We start from the raw sequence: 23444 nt of genomic DNA, 5'->3' as shown, positions 1-23444 counted from the left end.
ACCAGGATACTAAGAGATGGGAAAACCTAATATTTAAGAGAGACAAAAATGTGGCCAGGGAAAGGGTAAAGGGTGCACTTTGCTACTGTCTCTTAGATGGGGGGTTTTCTCTCAGGAAAGGTAGATATACCACGAGATTTCAGTTGGGGGGGTGAGGGACTAGGCTCAGCTCCTCGCTTGGTCTCTCTCAGGATCGGGGTGGAGACAGGTGGGATTTTGGTGCCAGACTTGCTGCCCAGAGGACTCGCTGCCACTGCAGACTTTTTGTCAATCCACTGCTTCTCCGTATCATGGGTGAGCCTTTGCTCGAAAGAGCAGCTGTTGAACTGGGACTTTTTCAACACACAACCGCACTGAGAAGGGGACCCCAACCCCTGGCCCCCTCTGGAGGGAACATCTTCCGACTGCTTGAGGCAGCCCATCTGAAACTGCCCAGACCCATTGTTTTCTGCCGCTGCTTCAGGCTTTTTTTGCTACACTTTAACCTGACACCCCATGTCCGCCCGCCCTCCCTGAAGCTCTTGCTATGGCTTTGGAGTTTTTGCTACACTTTTTTTGCTACCCTGGGCATGCTCGCCTCTGCTGTTCCAGCCTGCTGCTCCAAGGTCCCTGCTATAGTCCATTTCGCCATCCGAACAGGCACTGAGACTAGCTGCCCCTGTGGGTTTGCAAATGAAGTCCCTTTTCTATCTCTTCTGCTGGCTTGCCCCCCATTACCATGTGGAGAGGTGGCTGAGCTCACAACACAGCACCCCCTGCAGCCACGGGGTAATCATCGCACCTGCCCTGCCTGGCTAGGAGCCAACAGCACCCCTGCCAGCTGTGACCATATCTACACTAAAGGGGAAAGTGCTTGACAGCCTGGAGAGGCTATTATTGGGTCTCTGTTTTTTCCTGTTTCTTGTTGCTGCTGTTGCTGTTTTTTTGCCTTGTTTTATATATTTATATAAATAAAAATATTATATTAACAGATATTATTTTATATATTTTTAATATATTTATATAAAAATATATTTTATATACTGTATATTATATATATACATTTATATATATTTATATATATATCCTAGTAAAGAACTGCTATTCCTTTTCCCACATCTTTGCCTGAAAGCCCCATAATTTCAAATAATTTCAGTTATAATAATTGGGAAGGAAGGGGGTCATATTTTCCATTCCAAGGGAGGTTCCCTCATTCCTTGACAAGCACCTGTCTGTGAGATGTTATATAGTGATTCGTGTCATTATGGAAACACACCATGGGATCAGTATAAACAGGAATACTGATCATAAAGTAAAACATGGACATGAGACAAAGGAAAATATAATGATTTCATTATTTTCGTTTAAATCCCTTTTCTGTGAATTGCTAGTTTTTGCTGTTATGTATTTTTGCCACTATGTAATTGCTTTAATTGTGAATTGTACCCACTATGTATAAACAGCAAGCTTGTGCAATCATGTAAAAACTTGTTACTGCTGTTAACTGCTTGCTAAGAGTGTAACCTGGCCACATGTTGGAGCTTTGTCCAGACCTGGTGGGGGCTCCCAGCCACTGCTGCTTGGGAGAGAGCCAACATGTTTGGGCTTTCCCAGACTTGTACCCCAGTACAGTAGGCATGACACAGCCCAACAAGAAACTGCTTATAAAAAAGGCAGAGACCGGGGGTAAGGCAGACGTGTTGGTGGAGCGGAGACTCCCCACGTCCCCAGCGCTGCTTGCTCGTCTCTTATCAACGAATTAATAAATTGCCTTATTGATTAACCAACCCAATTGTAGTGACCTATTTATAACATGTCTTTCAAACCAAGACAACTCCTCAGAAAAGAAAAAGAATCAGCTGTATTAATCCTACTCAGCTCAGGAACCCCTGCTGTAGTTTTAAAGCTGCTTCATCATCCAAGAGAAAAAACTATTTTTGTCTTTTCTATTGCTTAAACTAGAGCAAATAGCTACACGTGCAGCCAGAAACACTGGAGGGGCGGGGCATAAAAGCCTCATGAAATTTATTTTTTCAAAGTAATTTCAAAGCATGCATGTTGCGACATGCCTCAGGGGAGACAAAGAGTCCCACCCCAAACCCCTTGTGAAGGGCAGCCCAGGTGTTCTGATTGGGTTTGAGTCCCTGGGGGGTTTCTCCCTTGCTGTGTTTCTAGTGGTCCCTGACCCTGAACTCCACCCTCAAGGGTGGAGACCCTCAGGAGTTCTGTCCCTCAAAAACCCCGGCTCTGCCTTTGTTCAGGGCTCTCTGTTCTGGATCTGAGTTTGTTCCCATACTGAATAAATGGTTTCATGAACTGGGAGCCCATCTTGTTGGTGTTTCATGCTGGTCCCCAGAATCCTGCGGCTTCCTGGACGAGATCCTGAAGTTGCAGACTGCTACATATGGTGGAGAATGCGGGCATCCAGTGAAGCACCAGGAGAACAGCAGGACCCGGCTCCATGGGCACCCTGTAAGTTCCCGGCTGATGGCTTGAGAGCCGGCGAGACCCCCGCCCTAGAAAGGAGGACTCAAGAGACCTGACAGGAGGGCTGGGTTGAGAGTGCCTCGAGCATGGGGGAAAAAAGGCTTACAAAGATGGGGGAGCTGCGAGACCAGACACCGGGACAAACATCTAACATCACCCAACTAGACGTATTATGGACGGTGTTGTTTTTTTTTTTATATACATGGGAAGGACCTTTATGGTCAATATTAATATTATGGATGATATTATGGACGATTATGGATGATTATGGATGGTATGGCTCTTCCGGTGGACTGTTTTCTGTCTTCTGTGAAGTTCCTCATTTTTTTTGGTGTATACCTCACTGTACCTTCCCCTTTCCTCTGTTCCTAAGGGCAGGACAAAGGGTGAAAAAATGCCAAGATGGCTCGGGGTTGCTGCAGACTCCCCGTCACCCCTGTATCTTTCTGCCATCCCATCCGCTGTTTTCCTGAAGGCAGGCAAAGAATGGAGAACATCCAGAGTGATGTGGGTCTGCTGCTGTCTGCCCGCCATTCCGTGTCCTCCTTCACCCCGTCTTTCCATATTCCCCATTCCTGGTCCGGGAAAGTCCATCCCGGACTGCCCCCCCTTCCCAAGATGGTGCCGGTCACGCAGCTTGGGATCCCTTGTTTCCTGCCTTGCTCCTTCTTTTCTGTCCCTGAACCTTCTCTTCCCCCAGTAACTCCTGCTTCGCTCCCACCCTTTTGTTTGGCTGCTCCACCCCTGGGGGCTGTGCCTTTTCCATCATGGGCAACACCCCTTCCGGGAAAATCGAAACTGTAACCTGAGCTGCGAATGCCAGCATTTCACCAAGAACATCTAAAGTGGCGACGCCCACACCCTCGGGACCAGAGCTGAAGCTGGAGATCGAAGAACTCGGCCCCTCGTGAGAGGAGATCTAAGAGCTGCACCCTTCCTGAACGAAAATCCTAAACTGGAAGAGACTGAACTAAAAAAACCATTATATTTGCATTAAGTACCATCACTGTTTAATTTGCTCCGCTGTTGTCTGAAATTTAAATGTTTGTTTTTAAGTTTGTTTGTTTGTTTGTTTGCTTAATGTGTTTTGTTATTAAGTTTTTAGTGTCCCACAAAGCAAAGCGGGTGCTCTGTGGAAGAGGTGAAATTTTATGGTGTAAGTTTTGGAAACATTTTAAGCTCCTAATTAAAATTTGAACAAAAAAAAAAAAAGAAAAAAAAAAGAAAAAAAAAAGAAAAAAAAAAAAAAAAAAGGAGCTGATGTGGCAACGTGCCTTGGGGGAGACAAAGAGTTACATTTTCCCACCCCAAACCCCTTGTGAAGGGCAGCCCAGGTGTTCTGATTGGGTTTGAGTCCCTGGGGGGTTTCTCCCTTGCTGTGTTTCTAGTGGTCCCTGACCCTGAACTCCACCCTCAAAGGTGGAGACCGTCAAGAGTTCTGTCCCTCAAAAACCCCTGCTTGGCCTTTGTTCAGGGCTCTCTGTTCTGGATCTGAGTTTGTTCCCATACTGAATAAATGGTTTCATGAACCGGGAGCCCATCTTGTTGGTGTTCCATGCTGGTCCCCAGAATCCTGCGGCTTCTCTGGACGAGATCCTGAAGTTGCAGACTGCAACACATCCATTTTCAAGTAAATTAATTTTAATCATAACTAATGTGAATTTAACGATCTTAATTTATTTTCCTGTTAAGTCTATATTAACTCAGTTTATATTTTGAGATGTCTTTTATAAACTCTTCTGTTACAACAAGGCTAACAATAAAACCCCAGAATCCCCATGTGAATCTGCCATCTTCCTTCAACACATTTCACAAATGAATATTACAACAGGAGGAAATAAGTATAGTTTGCTGTTTTAGCTTCAATTTTTGTTGTAATGAGTGCATTGCCTGAGATTTCATAGATACAATACGAAAAAACATAAAGGGTCTTTACTATAGACTTACATAAATGCGCACCATCTTTACTCATATTTTCTGCGGCAAGCTCAAAGAAAGGGATGAGACTAAGCAAACGGACAATTTCATATTAAAGCAAGTCCCTTTGACACTTATGCAAAGTATATTAAATGCATTCTTAGACTTCTTGACACTTCTAGCTGACTGATGAGGGCATTCAAGGAAATTATGAAGTACTCTGTTCCTTTTTAATATGTGTGAAAGATACAGGTAAGTAACACAGACTATGCAGTACTAGGCTTGAATCAGGCAATAAGACTCACTTGAGAGGGTGTACTTGTTAGCTCCATCTTTTCTTGGGATTTTTCCTTTGCTAGTCGTGAAGCGTCTTTGAATTCCTGAAATTTTTCTGCAAACTGAAGGTATAAGTTTAAAAACAAAAAAAGAAAAAGAGAAAGAAAAGGTGTGATGTAGTTATACTACATACAGAACAGAATGCTGTACTTAATATTTTACAAAGTCAAATTCTGTCAGTTGAATTTTTAATTTTTTTCTCCTTATTAGATACTTATTTAAGGTAGCTACACAGTGACATACATTTCAGACATAATGTACTCTGTTCATATGACAGGAAATTTATGATGCAACGAAGTTTAATTTGTTGCTGGTGGTGTTAAAAAAAACACCTCATATATGGCATAGAATCATGATAAGCTGCCTTGCACAGCTACTTTCAGATTCAGGTTTTACCGTTTTCTTGGCAACAAATGATCTGGTTCAGAAACCCACTATGTTTATTATTAGCCTAGAGCCTTCAATGGGCTTCATTCTTTCATGTCTGAAACAATACAAATTTCTTCCCAAATTTTATCAGCATTTATCATTTTGGTAGCTAATTTAGAAAGCATCAGTAGGAATATTGAGTCAATTTCTTGATTGTTCATTGATATGAATCAAGTTATCAAATTCATTGAACTAAACACTCAAATATACCAAACACTAAATTCAAGAATTTCACATTAAACTGCCATATGAAGCTTGATTTCTCTGCTACACTTACATCTTATAGGAAAAAGCTATAGCAGCAATTTAGAAATACATGCACTCTTAAAACTGATAAATTAAATCAATTTATTGAGAATAGGGCTTAGATTCTTTGGCTAGAGAATAATTTGGCTTCATAGATCTCAGCTTGACACTACACTAACTGCTATAGTAACTAAACATTCATTTTGGCTTCTACTGCTTTTATACATAACATGATCTTATTATGATCAGTTCAAGACTGAAATTATTCTGAAAAAACATTGGAAACTTCACCAACACCTTGTAAATCTATCCAGCAGCAGCATACAAAGAAATTGTTTTGCACTGCATGTATTGAAAAGGGATGAAGGCTACTTTTGTGTGACTCAATCTTCTCAACTATTATCAATCAGAACTTCACTTGCTATTCAAGATCTAAAAAACCTTGTTGTCTTTAAACTGCTTCACCTGGTAGGCTATTAGTTTTGAGGAAGTATAATTTCTTACCACTGGTATCCTATATTTTGTCTGTTAGGTTATTTAAAAGCCTGTTTCCTAAATATAGGAGACAAAATGTACCATCCAGAAACTCTAATTAAGTATCAAAAAAAGTCTCAAAACAGATAATAAAATTGGCAACAGATGACCAGAACTGGATGATACTTAAGAGTTGTAGATAGACCACAAAATCTAATGGATAGCCTATTATTTAAATCAGCTTTAGGACCAGATGATTGGTAAGTGAGCAAACATGATGCTAAGATTTAGAATGGCTGAAGACATAGAAGGCGGTAAATAGAATCTTCTGTATCACATTAGCAGAAACTGCTAAAAAAAAAAATAAATTATTAATGTATTGAATTTTCATGGCCAGGTTTTCAAAGAGCTGGCCAGAGCCAAGCCAATCAGAAATGGTGGTAATGCCTCTGTGATAACATATTTAAGAAGGTAAGAATGTTACTGCATGGAGGTAATTGCACTCAAAGAAGAGAGGACTGAGAATATGTAAGATGAACAACTCTGCAAACACCAAGGTCAGTGGAGGAAGGGGAGGAGATGGTCTAGGTGCTGTAGCTGAGATTCCCCTGCAGCCCGTGGCAAAGACTATGGTGAAGCAGCTGTGGCGCTGCAGCGCATAGAGGACCATGGGTGTTATAAATGCATATCATATTATTGCCTTTTTGCAAATATTATAATGAATGTTGTATAAGATTAGAAAATTTAACTGTATTAATATAGTTTCCTTTATTTCTGTTATTGATGAAACTTAGTGGTATAATACATAGATGTTAAGCTATGGCATAGTATTAAAACAAAAACTATTTTTGTTTGTATAACCCAAAGACTGAAAAAGATAGCTGGAGACCTTTTTTTTCTTTTGTAAACTATCTTATCCAGATGAAGACAGCAGTGACCAGAGCTCTGGGGGAAGAATTTATTGCATTTCTGTTATCAGGGAATGTAAAACTCGGTGGCGCCAAGAAGATTGATCTATTGGGAAGGGGGCAAGAGAAAACTAAACAGAAGAACACCAAAGATCCTAAGAAGAATGTATGGATATGTATAAGAATTTATGGATATGTAGTAGGGTTCTGTTTTTAAGGGACAATCCTTTGTTAGTAGGTGTGCTCTCTTGGCTGAATGCAGAGACGTTTCAATCCGCTCCCAGGGGACCCCTCTGTCCTACCCCCCGTGGTGAGAGTCCTGCTCTTCACGGAACACGGGCGGGGGAGAGGTCCTGGAGTGGATACAACACAGACTCAAAGTATCTAGACACAGGAGGCCCAAACTTGCTTGGAATAATCCTGGGTTTATTGCATGTCATCCATCCGGAGCAAGAAAGAGACCGAAAATGCCCTGGGTATTATCTCTTATACTAGAGGGCGGGGATGAGTGGGGGTTACAGGGAAGTTACAGCCAACGGGACAGGGGAAAGGGAAAAGGTTCTCAGGTAGGAACTAACATTACACAGACCGAAGGTGAGTTTTACCCTTGGGATATACCATGATTTTTTGATGCACTACAACAGACACCTGGCCATATCTGTATACTTTATTTTTATCTCCTAATTGTCTTTTTATTAAACTTTTAAATTCTATAAGAAAAATATGTGAACCTCGTTTTTCACAATTGGTGGTGTTGTCCGGGATAAACACCTCACCTCTGAAGACCACTGAAGGATCCTGAGTTGGAAAAAGCACACACCCTGTTGAGTTCAGCAGACCCGCTCCATTTTCCCTGGTGTGAGTCAGCAGTGGCTGCAGGTAAATACCCCGAGGACAAGAAGGAGAGAAATAAAGCAAAGGAAAGAGAAAAGGCTCCCTCAACCATGGTATTTGGCTCCATAATTCTTGTGCACAAAGACCCAAAGAAGAAAAAGGATTGTAAGTAACCTTTGGGGGAGCAGGAAGCGGGGGTTGCAAGATACCCCTGGGGTTACTGGGACTGGGTCTCAGGGGAGGGGTTAGCCCCTCGGGAAAGGGAGCCAAGGGTTTTCCTGGCACAATCCACTGGGAAAACAGGAAAAGAGTGGGGATCCCCAACACTTTGCCGGATTAAGAGGTACAGCCAAGAAATCTGGGGTTAACACAGCCAGATTGAGGGGTACAGCCAAGAAACCTAAAACAGGTGTCCTTCCTTTTGTTCCTTCTCACCTATAGAATTTTCCCCATTAGTTGTGGGGAAACCTGACTGCTGGTATTTATTGGGTGCTGGAGAAGACAAAGAGTTTGGCTGGGCCCAGGGGGAAGGGGGAGGAAAAACAGAGCGTGGGTGCAGCTGCTGGAGAGCTGGTTTCTTCGACTTCAGAGCAGAACACACTCGGAGCTGTTGTTGCTTGGGGAAAGGAATTTGCCATAACCCAGATGGAGCTTCTTCTTCTGTTGTCGTCGTCGTCCCCTCCCCACCCCCTCCCACCCCCCCCCCGGCACCCTCTGTCCTGCCGGGACTTGCCAGTGCCAACCACTGCTGCTGAGCTGCTGATACACCTCAGCCAGCGGCCTGGGATCTCTGCACATTCCTGCCGTTTCAGCTAAGTGTTCCTCAGAGCCCTGCAGGGGCACCGGGATCAACTGCCCGCAGGGGGTTTGTGAAGCAAAGCCTCTCCTCCATCTTTTCTGTCTCGGCCGAGAAGGCTGTCACTGGGTCCCTGGTTTTGTTGTGTTGTTAATACTGTAGTTATTGTTGTTTGTTTGCCTCGTTATACATACTAGTAAAGAACTGTTATTCCTATCCCCAGATCTCTGCCTGAGAGCCCCTTGATTTCAAAATTATAGTAATTCGGAGGGAGGGGGTTTACATTTTTCATTCCAAGGGAGGCTGCTGCCCTCCCTAGCAAACACCTGTCTTCCAAACCAAGACAAGAGATCCACCTGCAGCCTATGGAGGAGACCCATGCTAGATCAGGTGGATGCCTAAGGGTTGTGACCCCATGGGAAACCCATGCTGGAGCAGGCTCCTGGACACGGACCGGCAGACCCATAGAGAGAGTGAGACAAACTTTGAAGAATTTAAGATTTTAGAGAAGCTAAGGCCTTAATTAGAAATAAGCCATGTTAAAGCTATATGGAGGCTAGCTTTGGAGCAGGCTGTAGGCCCATGGCCTGCCAGCCCTGCCTGAGAAGCTAGCCTGGGAAATTCATGGGAGGATTCAAAACAATCCTCAAAGACAGAAAACAGCCTGCAGGTGCTGTTTTTCTGATTCCCGTGTTTTCCTTGCAGGAGAAGGTCAGGGGGTGGTAAACCCCACTGACCAATGATGGTAATGTAGCACTATACTAACCAATAAGAGTTTCCTTTCTGTACTCTTCACGAACTAGTCTATATAACATGACTGTAACAATAAACTAGAGATTCTCTCCTGTTCTGACTCCCTTGAGAGTCCGTGTCGTTCTTCCTGCCGTTCCTAATTAGAACGACAAAGCTACTTCGAATAAATAGATGTACCTTGCTAAAATTAAAGGTAGATAAAGAGGCCTTGCTAAAATTAGAGGTTAATCATTGGCAAATAACTAATTGTCTGTCAACTTTATGCTTGTTCAGCTGAGCTTGTAATGACAAACGAAGAATCTGGTAAGGAACTTCAAGAACATAAGTCAATTGCAAACCAGAAACCCATTGAAGACATGAAACTAGGAGCCCAGCCAAGGGTCCATTTGTCACTTTGCATTGAAAAGGTAGAAAGGTCAGGGTGAGGAAGAGCCATATCCCTTCCTCCCTTTTGTGACCCCTCCTCATAAAAAGAGCACCAACCCATTTCAAGGAACAGACTACGCATGCTTAATTGCTTTTTCCTTAATTAGCATAGGAAGAGGAGAATGTTTGGAAACTGGGTTATAAATATGCATTTGTATTCAATATTTCTGTAAATAAAAAGCCTGTATTCACCTGTATTCTGGGCTGTGCGTATTAAAGGGACGCTTAGCACTGGCCAGGCATTGCTAATAAACATACAGTCTGTAACCCTAAAACGGTTAAAGAGTCTTTGTCCATCTCAGTTGGATATTGATAATATATCCATATTTTGGTAAATCAAGGAGTCCACAGTGGAGCACGTTTCCTATTAGGACTTGTTATATATTATATTATTGGCTTTTCGCAAATATTAAAATGAATGTTATATGTATAATGTTAGAAAACTTTGCTGTATTAATATAGTTTCTTTTATTTTTGTTATTGATGCAACTTAGAAATAGTGGTGTAATACATATATATATATATTTGTTAAGCTGTAGCATGGTATTAAAATAAAAACTGCTTTGGTTCATATAACCCAGACAATGAAAAGATAGTCAGACCCCCCCCCCCCCCCCCCCCCGCATTCTTAGATTATTTTATCCAGATGAAGACAGCGGTGACCAGAGGTCCACGGGAGGAATTTACTGAACCTCTGTTATCAGAGAGTGTGAGACTCAAGTGAGCCAAGAAGATTGATCTATTGGGGAGGGCGGAGTTGAAGCTAAACAAAGGAACATCTAAAACATAAGAGGAATGTTTGGATCATGTATAAGAATTTATAAATATGTAATAGGTTTCTGTTTTCAAGGGACAATCCTTTGTTAGTAAGGTGTGCTCTCTTAGCTGAATGCTGAGGCACCCGGCCATATTTGTAAATTTTGCTTTATTTCTATCTCCTAATTGTCTTTCTATTAAACTTTTTAAATTTTATATTAAAAAAATGTGAACCTTGCTTTTCACAGATTTGTGACCCAGTGGGGGACCCATGCAGGATCAGGCTTTGCCTGAAGGACTGCCCCTCATTGAAGAGGAACCCACGTTGGAACTGTTTGTGAAGAACTGTAGCCCATGGGAAAGACTTATGCTAGAGCAGTAGGATGGACTCATGCTGGAGAAGTTTATGGAGATCTGTCTCCTGTAGGAGGTACCCCATGATGCAGCAGGGGAAGGACTTGTCTCCCTCAGCAGTGGGAGAAACTATGGGTGATGAACTGACCTTAACACCCATTCGCTGTCTCCCCGCACTGCTGGCGTAGGAGGTAGAGCTGGGAAGGAGGGAGGGGTGAGTGGAAGGTGTTTTCAAGGCTCTTTTTTTACTTCTCATTATCCTGCTCTGATTTTGTTAGTAATAAATTCACTTAATATCTCTAAGTTGAGCCTGTTTTGCCCGTGATGGTATTTGATGAGTGATCTCCCCTGGTCCTTATCTCATTCAACTCATGAACCCTTGGTTATATTTTCTCTCCTCTGTCCATTTCGAAGGTGTTGGGGGTTAGGTGTCTTTCCTTTAGTTCTGGCTCACCTATGGAATTTTTACCCATTAGTTGCTGGGAAAACCTGATTGTTGCTACATAGTGGGTGCTTGAGAAACACAAAGAGTTCATCTGGGCCCAGGGGGGAAGGGGGGCAGGAAAAAGGGAGGGCGAGGGCAGCTTGCAGGATTCTTCAGCTTTAGAAAAAGACACTTGTCTAGGAGCTGTTGAGGCAGAGAGAGGGGAATTCGCCATCACCCAGATGGAGCTACTGCTTCTTCTCCTTCCTTCTTTGTTGGTAAGCCTCACATCCCCTGTCCTGCTGGGACGTGCCAGTGCCAGCCACCTCTGCAGAGCTGCTGATACACCTCAGTCACTGGCCCAGGATCTCTGCTCATTCCTGCCATTCCAGCTAAGTATTCCTCAGAGCCCTGCAAGAGCACTGAGACTGACTGACTGAGGGGGTTTGTGAAGCAAAGCCTCTCCTCCATCCTTTCCTGTCTTGGCCAAGAAAGCTGTCACAGAGTCCCTGGTTCTGTTTTGTTGTTAACGCTGTAGTTATTGTTGTTTGTTTGCCTTGTTATACACAATAGTAAAGAACTGTTATTCCTATCCCCAGATCTCTGCCTGAGAGCCCCTTGATTTCAGAATTATAGTAATTTGGAGGGAGGAGAGGTACATTTTCATTCCAAGGGAGGCTGCTGCCCTCCCTAGCAGACACCTGTCCTCTAAACCAAGATAGATTTTGGTGCCCAACGTGGGGCCTGAGGACACTGAGAGAAAAAGGGCAAAAAAGGAAGAACAGTTCTTAAATAACCTAACTTTTGTGTGCTGGATTTAGAAACCTCATTAGGTAGAACCATGTGGTCTAGCTTACCCCGGTTCGGGTGGCATGTGGTCACGGCCATACTTCTCCCATTTGTTGCACCTTACCTAAACATGGGTCCTATAACTAAGGCTACTGTGGCTATTATGCAGTTTGTTTTGTGGGTTGATAAAGTGAGGAATTCATGGATGTTTAACTTCCTCTGGATGGCGGGTTCATGGATTCAGAGCTATCACACACTAACTGGGTGGTTTTGGGGTTGCTTTAATAATGGCACCTACTGGGAGGAAATGACAGCTGGGGAAATTTTCTCCCAAACTTTCCCCCCAGTTCCTTGGGCCTACCCCACCAGTTTTCGAAGAGTTAAAATCTCTAGATGCTAATGATATCATACAGTGGCTGGTGTTGCTGATAAGACAGTTCTATTTATCATTCAGAGATAAGGGGAGATTGGCTGGGATAAGCACCCTGACACCTACCCCAGAGACTAGGGATGCTGCCCCAGAACCTGACACCACCCCAGAAACTAGGGGTGCTGCCCCAGTCCACCTCAGAAATGAACCACCCAGAGTGGGTGGGGGTTCTGGTGAGGAAGATGCATGAGATGGGCCAGATGCTAAAGGAGTGCATTTCCTCAGCTGCTGGGAAACCCTCCCCCTGCCTCAAAGAGGGAGAGTCTGATGGTGCAACAGTGGAACCCACAGATGTTACAACCGTCCAGGTTCCAGTTGAACCACAAGGGCAGTAACAGCCAGCAGCAGTTGCCTCTGTGAAAACGTGGAAGTCTAAGATGAAATCACAGCACCATGTTGATAAAGATAAGAAAGGAGCGCCCTCACAACCCGCAGGGGAGCCAGAAGTTGAAATCATCACCGAGTGTCTGACGTATGAGAGTCTGCGTAATCTGCAAAAAAACATTGCGAGGCAGGGGCGTGAGGCTTATGCAACCTGGTTACTTTGGGTCTGGGACCTTATGGGTGCAGGTGTGCAACTGGATGGTGGTGAGGCAAAGAATTTGAGACCCTTGACCCAAGACTCAAGTGTGAATCAGGTATTTGTAAGGGAGCCAAGGCCCCTTTCCCTCTATGAACAGCTTTTAATGAGTGAAAGAGAGAGGTTTGTCCACAGAGAGAGAATGGAAGAGCACTATCATAGAAGGGGCTGGAAAACCATTGAGGAAGGGATCCAACAGCTGAGAGAAGTGGTGGTATTTGAGGTCCTTTTTGGGAGGGGTGGACTCCATGGTAATGACCCCGACAAATTCAGGTGCACTGGGCAGATGTTGTGGAATCTGGCAAATCTAGGGCCACGTGAATACACCACCTTCATTGTAATGATTAATGCCAATAACAAATGAGATACAGTGGGTTCTGTCACCACCAAGCTTAGAAATTACGAGAGTATGATCCATGGCCTGATACAGGCTCAAGTCTCGGCTGTGATTAAGGAACTCAAAGAGGAGATGAGGGAAATGAGGGAAGAGATGAGGAAGAACAGTTCCCATATGGCACCAGTGTGAGACACAAGCCCCAAAGTGCGAGCCAAATGTCCACCAGCTAAAGAGAGAGGGTACGCCCCACAAGATGAGCTGTGGTTCTTTCTGTGTGACCATGACGAAGACTGTTGTATTACATTATGTTACAAGAAATGGTTTCTCCCTGTTGTCCCCCCTCAGGATCTGTGCTGTGTTGGTCCCTTCCTCCTCACTCCTTCCCTTTGGTTTCTCCCCATTGGCTGTACCCTGCCTTCCCCCGCCTCCTTCCCCTCTGTTCAAAATCCACTGCTAGGCCTGATTCTCTTTCTGCCCTGGAATCATTCATATTAAAACTGGGACACTGTCCTCGGAAGAGAGAGCCTCCTTCATCTTTTATCTTTGTCCTCTCCATTTTTCCCTCTTTAGTCTGGGTGGGCTGCAGGTAGCCGGAAGAATTCTCGGGGCTGGGAGCGGAGGGAAATTTGGCAGAAGACATGGAAAAGAGGGATGGGAAACCCACTTCTGCCCTGTCAGCATGGGTGCATCAACTCGGGGAGGGAAGCACTAACCAGAAAAGTCCCACTAAAGTGAAAGTAGCCTCAACCTCCCATGACCAAGCTGCCAGATATTACAAAAAAGAGGATGATCTGTCAGATCCCCTTGAAAGAACCTCTAGCATGTAAGCCCAGGGAAGAGAGGATAACCAGGGTTAGAGTGGCCCTGCCTCTAGCCAGGAAGAGGCACGGGAAAAGCGGGTTTTTTGGATGGTGTGGATCCAATGGCCTGTGTCCTGGGTTGATTATGATGTTAAATTGTATCCCCATTCGTCCACCTAACCCAGACACAGGTTTTGTATTCTTAAAATTTCATCTAAGAGTAAAAGTGAGTGGAAAAAGAAGCACCGAGTCTGTTATCAGAGGTTGTACTTGCTCCCCCCCGCATCGGGAGTTTTGACTACAGCACAGACAGACAACAAGACTCAGATCGCCTTGGCTTTCCATCTAGCCGAAGCAGAGAGGTCTTCCTGGACTGTTTTCTTTCCCTTTTTCTGAAACGAATCGAACCTGCTCTGGACTGGGGACTTGGGGGAGCACCGGGAGCTTGCACCCGTGGACTACCGGGAGCCCAGCCTGGGCAGCGGCATCTTCCAGTGCCAGAGGGACTGATAACAGAGAGAACACCCACAGGAAAGAGACCCTCTGAAGTTTGTCATCCTTTCTGAACGGCGAGAGGTTTTGTAATTTGATATCATTCATTTTTGTGCTGGGTAGTGCTGTACCTGTGAAATAAACAGGTTTTTTCCACTTCTCTCAGAGAAAATCTCTTCCCGAACCGGTTGGGGGGTGGGAGAAAAAGGCCACGTGGGTTTGCTTCCTGGGGGGAGCCCCACTGGAGGTCTTCTGCCAAATTTGCCCTAAACCAGGACAAATACATTCATTGGCGCCCAGCGCATGGCACGAGAGAGTGGAAAAACCCTGTACTGATTGTACTGAAGTGGCAATTACTTTGTATTGGGATAAGATAAAGCAGTCACTAGCCATCCAGCCATGCTGCTTGAATTAATAATGTCTTTTGGGGTGCAGGCCTTCATGTGTTTCTGGTCGCTAGGCTTTTTTGAGGTTTTAATACCTTTATGGTCCCTTGGTTTATTTTCTTATCCACAGCTAGCCCCGGTATTGTCCCTAACACATAGCTTTTACAGTAGAGGGGCACGGATTAGAATAGCTATTGGGCTGGGCCTAGTGATTATGATTTACAAGAAGTTTATTCAGGTGCTGGAGTCTGTTCCAAATATAAAGGATTCATGGGTATGGTTATGCACCCAGTTTGTTAGAGGAAGAGCAGGGAATGAGGCTTTTCAACCTTTCCTTTCCTTCTTCTCCTCTGAATCGGTTACATTGTGGGTACGGAGGAGCCCGCTGGGCCCGAGATACTGGCCCTCCCCTGGAGAGGAGATACTTCTCTGTAAGAGCGACACAATGTCGCTCCCAGGGGTCTTTGAGTTAGTTATGTTAAACTGTTGTGTTTCATTGGTGTTCCCCCCTGCTGTCCCACCCCGATACAGGTATCTCGGGCTTCCCCCCGCCCCTCTCCTTCCCCATAAATATCCCGGGTTTTCCTCTGTTCGAGAGATTCGCTGTTACCGGCACCCTTTGCCGAAGCTTTGCCTGAATAAAGGCTTGTGCCTCGGTGGAACGCTGGACCAGCTGTCTCGTCCCTCCTTCCTGTGTTGCCTGCCGCCGCCGCTGCCAAGCTGAGCTGAGCTGAAATCACTATACTATTACTGAGCTGAGCTGGAATCACTCGACTGCTCGAAGCTGCTCACATGCGCTTCGGGCCAGCCTTTCTCAAGGCTGATTCTGGAGAAGTCGCGGTGCTCCAGGCTTTCCGCCGCCGCGGCAAGTGGCGCCTGACCGTGGGGCTTTGAAGAAGCCCTGAAGAAGCGTCCGCCTGCACCTTCAGCTGTGAGGCGAGCCGCCGTTGGAGCCGCCGCCCCTCGAGGAAGCTTGCTTGAGTTCTAGCAAGAAGCGATCCAAGAGGCTGCGACCGGGACCCTCGCTGACCATCTGGGGCAAGGAAGAGCCCCTGAGGACTGGTCGCCAGGTGACCACCCACCCAGCAGCTTTGTTTTCGCCCACCGGCATCTGCCGAAGAGAAATTGTAAGTGTATCCTGTGAAAGGTTTTTTCTTCGGGCTTTTTTTCTTTTTTTTGCTGTTTTACTGCTGGGTGGGGAGTGAAAAAGGATGGGGAATGAGTCCTCTGTATTGAGGCTGACCCCACCTGAGAGGGACTTTTATATCCAAGTTGTAACTACCTTAAAAGCGGGAAATTTTAAGTTTTCTAAAGGGGATTTAAAAAGATTTATTCATTGGGTTTTTAAGCATTTTAAGATTAATTCGGACTCTGCTAAATCAGGAATTTTTTGGGATAATGTGGGGAGAAAGTTATATACAGTTCAAGCTAAAGGGGATTTTTCTGTTGCAAAGTTTTTTCCTGTGTTTCAAAATATTATTTTCTCATTGGAAAAAGAGGGAAAAAAAGAAGAGGGAGTTTTGGGTCCCCAGTTAAACCCCCCAACCCCGTCAGCCCCTCCAGGTGTCCCTGAACCCCTTTCCCTATCTGAGAGCCAGTCGGCGGGTGGACATTGCCCCCAGGCACAGGGCTGCTGCTGCCTCCCTGACACCCTCCTACCGTCTCTCTACCCTTACCAGGGCGGCAATGGCCATGCCGCTCTGGGTCTTTCCTCTAACCTCTCTCCTATGCCCTCACACCTGGTTGTGTCCCCCCCAGTTCCTAGCGTTAGCACCGATGGCGCCGGCAGTGTGGCCAGCCCCGCCATTTTGTCCCACTCCCACCCCGGTTTTCCCGCCCTTGATGCCCAAAATGGCCACTTTCCCGCCTTCACCCCTTCTCTTCCTGCCGCGTCCTGCTCCTCCTCCCCCCCCACTGCGTCGTTGGGTGTAACCGCGTCGGGCCCTCCCCCATCCATCGGGAAACCCCTCCCCGTCGCGGGCCCCGCTCGTGTCCCTTTGTGCCGGGGCCCCGTCCCCAGCTGCGCTCCCGCTCCAGGGTCCCAGTGCCCCGGAGGTCGGAACGGCTCCGCCCGGAGCGGGGCCACCCCCGCTTCCCCACGCAGCCACAAAAGGGTCAGCTCTAGACAGCTGAGCCGGCCCCGCGCTGCCACCAAGTACCCCCCCATCTCCACTAGGAGATGAGAGCAGTGAATCTTCTTATTCAGATTCTGAGTATGAAGATCACTGGGCTGAGGTGCAGAGGGAAGCCGCACGGGTGGGGAACTCAGCTCTGTCCCAGAAAATACTTGCCTTTCCTGTAATAATGAGGAGAGACAGGACAGGGGCACAGGTTGCTGCATGGGAATCCCTTCACTATAGGGAACTGCAGGAACTTTGCAAAGCTGCCGAGGAACATGGCAGGAGTTCACATTTTTTTAAACACTTGCTGGAAGCCTCCTTCTCTGCCCACGTCATGGTCCCGCATGACATCAAAAATATTATGAACTGCCTCCTCTCTCCAGCAGAATACATGTTGTGGGAGAGGCAGTGGAAAAAACATTTAAAGCAATTGGCAGATGTTTATGCAAGAGATGCTAACAGACCCAATTTTACTTTAGAGCAATTAGCAGGAGAAGGAGATTTCCAAAAGCCCCGAGATCAGGCCCGGGATCTGCCTGAAGCAGCTTTACAAGATATAGCTAATGCTGCCAAGATATCTCTTTTTACCACCCCTGATGATAAAGTGCCAACGCAGTGCTTCACCAATATTAAGCAGGGGGCAACTGAGTCTTTTATTAAGTATATTGATAAGTTAAAAATAGCCATTGAAAAGCAGATAGAGAGCCCTCGGGCACAAAAGGAATTATTAGTAAAAATAGCAATGGCCAATGCTAATCAGGAGTGCAAAGCAGTTTTGCGAGCCCTCCCTCTAGACCCCGAACCAACCATAGATCAGATGGTTGAAGCCTGCACCAAACACTCCTCTGCCTCAAGTGAGAATACAGTGGCACTTGCAGTGGCTAAAGGAGTGGCAGAGGGGATATCTGGAGCTTATGCTGCAGACCCCAACACAAATTGTTGTTTTAATTGTGGTGAGCCTGGACATTTTTTCAAAGACTGTCCGGAGAGACATTCTATACAACCGCCAGCCCACCAACGATTCCCCAGACAGAACTGGCATTCGGGAAACTTCAAGCAGAGCGCGGGACGGCCCCGCGCTTCGACATCAAATCAAATGCCGCACCGTTCCACCCCTCCTGCCAAACCCACCATCCTGCCTCCACGGGGGCCCCAATATTAAGCCCAGCAGGTGGAGTGCTCCAGATGGGAACTCGGCGTCGACTGGTAACTAGACTCTCTTTATATATGAAAGGTGACTGTGTTTACAAAGTCCCCACAGGGAAACGTGGACCACCAGGCGGTCCCTCTAACATCTTAATACTTGGGGATCCAACTAATTGTCCAGGACAAATTCGTACTATTCCTGAAGTCCAGACTATATACCCTGGAGATGAAATTTCCATCTCTTTGACCTGCATAGACCCTCCTTATTATTTAAAGGAACAGACTCCTGTGGCACAGGCCTTTTTACTTCCTAGTGACTGCCCAGATCATGTTCCCCTCAACCCCAGTGCTATGTGGACACAGGTTGTGGGCTCCTGCAAACCCATTGTGGACTGTAGCCTGTTTTGTTATGGGGAAAGGATTCAGTGTCCAGGAATGCTAGACACTGGAGCAGATGTTACCATCATCGCCCGCTCCGAGTGGCCAGACAATTGGGAATTACAACCTGTAGCAGGCATGATTTCAGGAATTGGAGGGATGACAGCCTCCATGAGGAGCAAACGGAATATTGTCATCGAAGGACCTGAGGGTCAAATGGCAACCATCAGGCCATTTGTGGTGAGAGCACCAATCACCCTCTGGGGACGGGATCTCTTGTCCCAATGGGGGGCTTCTCTGAGGATTCCCAGCAGGGATTTTTAGTGGGGATCACTGAGAAGCGCGCCACGCCTACCATCCCCCAACTCACCTGGAAACAGCACCATCCAGTGTGGGTTGATCAGTGGCCCCTATCTGAGACCAAACTGCGCGCACTGGAAGCCCTCGTAGAAGAGCAGCTTGCCAAGGGCCACATCACTGAGACCAATAGCCCTTGGAACTCCCCTGTCTTTGTCCTGCGCAAACCAGGCAAAGACAGGTGGAGACTCCTTCATGACCTCAGGAAAATCAATGATGTTATTGAAGACATGGGCCCCCTCCAGCCTGGCATGCCCTCCCCTTCAATGCTCCCCCGGGATTGGAAGCTGGCTGTCATTGACATAAAGGACTGTTTTTTCAACATACCCCTCCATCCTCAGGATGCCCCCAGATTTGCATTCTCGGTTCCCTCTCCAAACAGACAAGCACCTTTAAAAAGATACCACTGGCTAGTCCTTCCTCAAGGGATGAAAAATTCTCCTACCATCTGCCAATGGTACGTGGCCCGCATCCTGTCACCTGTGAGGACCCTGTTCCCAGATGCCATCATCCTCCACTACATGGATGACATCCTGGTTTGTGCTGCTGACGATGACTATCTGCACCGGACTTTACAAAAAACTATCCAGACAATCGAAGACGCTGGATTTGAGATCCGTGAGGACAAGATCCAGCACACCTGCCCGTAGACCTACCTAGGACTCCAGATCCGTGAGCGGACCATCGTGCCCCAGCAGCTGAGCATCAGAGATGACCCCAAGACCCTGCGGGACTTGCATCAGCTCTGTGGGTCCATCAACTGGATACGCCCTCTGCTTGGGGTAACAACAGAAGTCCTTGCACCCCTCTTCAACCTGCTCCGTGGCAGTGAGGCCCTCGATTCACCACGCTCCCTCACGCCGGAGGCTCGAGAATCCATCACCAAGGTCCAGGAGGCCCTGTCTTCACGGCAAGCCCACCGGTATGAGCCCGGCCTGCCCTTCCAGCTGGTTGTCCTGGGTAAGGCCCCGCGCTTACACGCGCTCATCTTTCAATGGGACACTGCATTGAAGGATCCTCTCCTTATCATCGAGTGGATCTTTACACATAACCAGCCCACTAAGACTATCACCACTCCACAAGAAATCATGGCTGAACTCATTAAAAGAGCTAGAGTCCGTCTCCGCACTCTCGCAGCCTGTGAGTTCACCTGCATCTTCCTCCCATTGGCAACTGGAAGTTTGGAGCCTTTGCTCCAAACCAATGAGAGCCTTCAGTTCGCTCTCGATAGCTATTCAGGCCAAATTTCTATACATCCACCTGGCCACAGACTTTTCAAAACCACATTTAATTTGGTCCCCAAATCATTACAGAGCAAAACACCGCTCCAGGCCCTGACGGTTTTCACAGATGGCTCAGGGAAATCCCACAAGTCAGTCATGACTTGGAAGGACCCCAGGACACAGAAATGGGAGTCTGATGTCCAAGTGGTCGAGGGATCACCACAGATTGCTGAATTAGCAGCCGTTGTCAGAGCTTTTGAGAAATTCCAAGAACCTTTCAACCTGGTGACTGATTCGGCTTATGTGGCTGGAATAGCTATGAGAGCAGAACATGCATTTCTAAAAGAAGTCTCTAACCCAAATTTATACAAATTGCTTTCTGAATTAGTATATCTTATCTCCCACAGAAAGCAACCTTACTATGTCATGCATGTGAGGGCGCACACCGACCTCCCAGGTGCCATTGCCGAATGAAACAGGAGGGCAGATGCCTTAGCCATGCCTGCTGGAGCAGCCAATGTCCCTGACATTTTCGCACAAGCGAAATTGTCCCACCAGTTCTTCCACCAAAATGTGCCTGCACTGATGAGAATGTTCAGACTACCCAGAGACCAGGCTAGGGCAATAGTTGCCACCTGTCCTAATTGTCAATCTTTCCAAATACCTGTTGTTAACTCCGGGGTTAACCCCCGAGGACTTAACAGCTGCCAGATATGGCAAACCGATGTCACTCACGTCCCATCCTTCGGGAGAGTCAAATACGTACATGTCTCCGTAGACACCTTCTCTGGTGCAGTGTTTGCCTCAGCCCATGCAGGAGAAAATGCCAAGCACACCATCCGACATTTTCTCCTTGCTTTTGCTACCCTGGGAGTCCCAGAACAAATTAAAACAGACAATGGACCTGCTTACACCTCTCACAAATTAAGAGACTTTTTCAATGAGTGGGGAGTGAAATACACCATGGGCATTCCTCATTCCCCTACAGGACAATCAATAGTAGAGAGGACCCACCAAAACCTAAAAAGAGTCCTTGATCACCAGCGGGGAGGAACAGAGATCATTCCTCCCATTGAGAGGCTCTGTAAGGCTCTATATGTCATGAACTTTCTAAATTGCTCACCTACAGAGCCTGACCCCCCTGTAATACGGCACTTCTATAATTCGACCCATGCCAAACTCACAGAGAAGCCACCAGTGCTGATCAAAGATCCTGAATCACAACTGACATCAGGACCCTTCCCACTGATTACCTGGGGGAGAGGGTATGCGTGTGTGTCCACACCATCAGGACCTAAGTGGCTCCCAGGGAAAAATGTAAAACCTTACTTAGGCCCTACAAACCCTGCACCAGATTCAGAACTTTCAGAGTCTCCTGAGACCCACACAGGTCCAGAAAAACAGCAGCCCACTGCAGCCTGGAAACGGAGACGTCGTCGGAGTCCACAGAACCGACCTGCCACCAGACCAACAACCAGACAGAAGCCAAACCATCCTACCAGAGCTGCAACGAGACGACTGCCAACGTCACGCCTGACACCGTGACAGTACACAAGTCTTCTTAACTCCCTCCCCCTTCCCCTTCTTGCCCTCATTGCCTAGCCCAAATTGCCAGCTTACACCCAAGTGCACCTCTGTGCTGCTGCTGGTGTTAGGTCTTGTGTTCCAAATACACAAAATAACCTTGCTTATAATTGGTGGTTTTGTTTTTGTTTGGTTTTTTTTTTGTTTTTTTTTTTAAAGAGGGGGGGAGACGGGAGAGGAAAGGGAGAAAGAAAATAGCTCCCCCCCTCTCCAAAAATTAGAGCTAATCTTCTATGTCCTGTTGTAGAAAATGGAGAGCAAAACCATCCTTGAGTTCCTGATGTCCCTGATTATCTGGATGCTCCTGAAAACATCAGCTGTGGATGCCTGGCTAGTAGCACAGCCCCAGGAGAACGTGTGGATCACCCTCGCAAAGACACTCCAACAAGACCACATGTGCTTGTCCATGGGCAGTGCCACCAACCCTCTAGACCTTTTGCTCCTGGCCCATGGACATGGCTGCGAGGAATTTAACGGACTGTGCTGCTTTGACCTCTCCAGCCCCAGTGAAGGCATCCACGCCCGCATCCAGAGACTCCAACACACGGTCCAGGAACTCCAGACTGAAAAGGAGCCCCAGTGGCTTGAGGACCTTTTTGGGAACTAAGGGCTCAAAGAATGGGTTGCCTCCCTCCTCAAAAATATTTTTTTTTTTTCTTGGGTTTTCCTAGTTGTTATTATCTTCCTAAGTATGTTTTCATGTTTTAAGAAGCTATCAGCTAACTCTCTAGGGGATGCCTTTTTAATAAATAAAGAAGTGGGAGTTGTGGGTACGGAGGAGCCCGCTGGGCCCGAGATACTGGCCCTCCCCTGGAGAGGAGATACTTCTCTGTAAGAGCGACACAATGTCGCTCCCAGGGGTCTTTGAGTTAGTTATGTTAAACTGTTGTGTTTCATTGGTGTTCCCCCCTGCTGTCCCACCCCGATACAGGTATCTCGGGCTTCCCCCCGCCCCTCTCCTTCCCCATAAATATCCCGGGTTTTCCTCTGTTCGAGAGATTCGCTGTTACCGGCACCCTTTGCCGAAGCTTTGCCTGAATAAAGGCTTGTGCCTCGGTGGAACGCTGGACCAGCTGTCTCGTCCCTCCTTCCTGTGTTGCCTGCCGCCGCCGCTGCCGAGCTGAGCTGAGCTGAAATCACTATACTATTACTGAGCTGAGCTGGAATCACTTGACTGCTCGAAGCTGCTCACATGCGCTTCGGGCCAGCCTTTCTCAAGGCTGATTCTGGAGAAGTCGCGGTGCTCCGGGCTTTCCACCTCCGCGGCATTACATCACTATTGGAGAGTGTTCAGTTCCCCCTGAATGTTAAAAAGACTATCTTTCTAGCATTTAATCTGGTAATTTTGTTCTATACAGTCTTCAGCCTCTCTAGAATGAGGGCTGAGATTTCTAGAGGGACTGGTGAGACCTCTGAACCAAGCATGGAAAATCCTGAGTGGGGTGGAGAATGGGAGGATATGGGCCAAATCCTGAAGGAATTCTCTGACCCTGTAGTTTGGGACTTTCCACATGAACAAATTCTGAATCCAGCTGAGGTGGGGAAATACCTGAAAGAGAAGTGTCAGGATGATTCCAAAGAAAAAAAGATCATTGCAGTGAGCTGGGCCCTGGCATACGCTTATCGTACATTGCTGGATACTGTAGGGCAGCAAACAGGAGAAAGGGGACAGGGAGATAAATCAAGAGTTACCCCAGTTACTC

General features: G+C 46.7%; 2 protein-coding genes across 2 annotated transcripts in view; one reads left to right on the top strand and one right to left on the bottom strand.

Annotated features, from left to right (window-relative positions):
• LOC131591648 (uncharacterized) overlaps positions 1–1029 on the top strand; it is a 51645-nt gene extending 50616 nt beyond the window's left edge. Inside the window, exon 3 of the mRNA XM_058862584.1 lies at positions 192–1029. Coding sequence (XP_058718567.1) covers positions 192–857 — 666 coding nt within the window. The 3' untranslated portion in view covers positions 858–1029. The remainder of the gene's footprint in view (positions 1–191) is intronic.
• Positions 1–23444, bottom strand: part of LOC131591649 (homer protein homolog 1-like) — a 380529-nt gene that overhangs the window by 234971 nt on the left and 122114 nt on the right. The window contains exon 4 of the mRNA XM_058862585.1: positions 4689–4781. Coding sequence (XP_058718568.1) covers positions 4689–4781 — 93 coding nt within the window. The remainder of the gene's footprint in view (positions 1–4688; positions 4782–23444) is intronic.

This window comes from Poecile atricapillus, chromosome W (assembly GCF_030490865.1).
Source record: "Poecile atricapillus isolate bPoeAtr1 chromosome W, bPoeAtr1.hap1, whole genome shotgun sequence".
NCBI lineage: Eukaryota > Metazoa > Chordata > Aves > Passeriformes > Paridae > Poecile > Poecile atricapillus.
The sequence above is the reverse complement of the archived record's forward strand: the minus strand, read 5'-3'. Positions and strand labels throughout refer to the sequence as shown.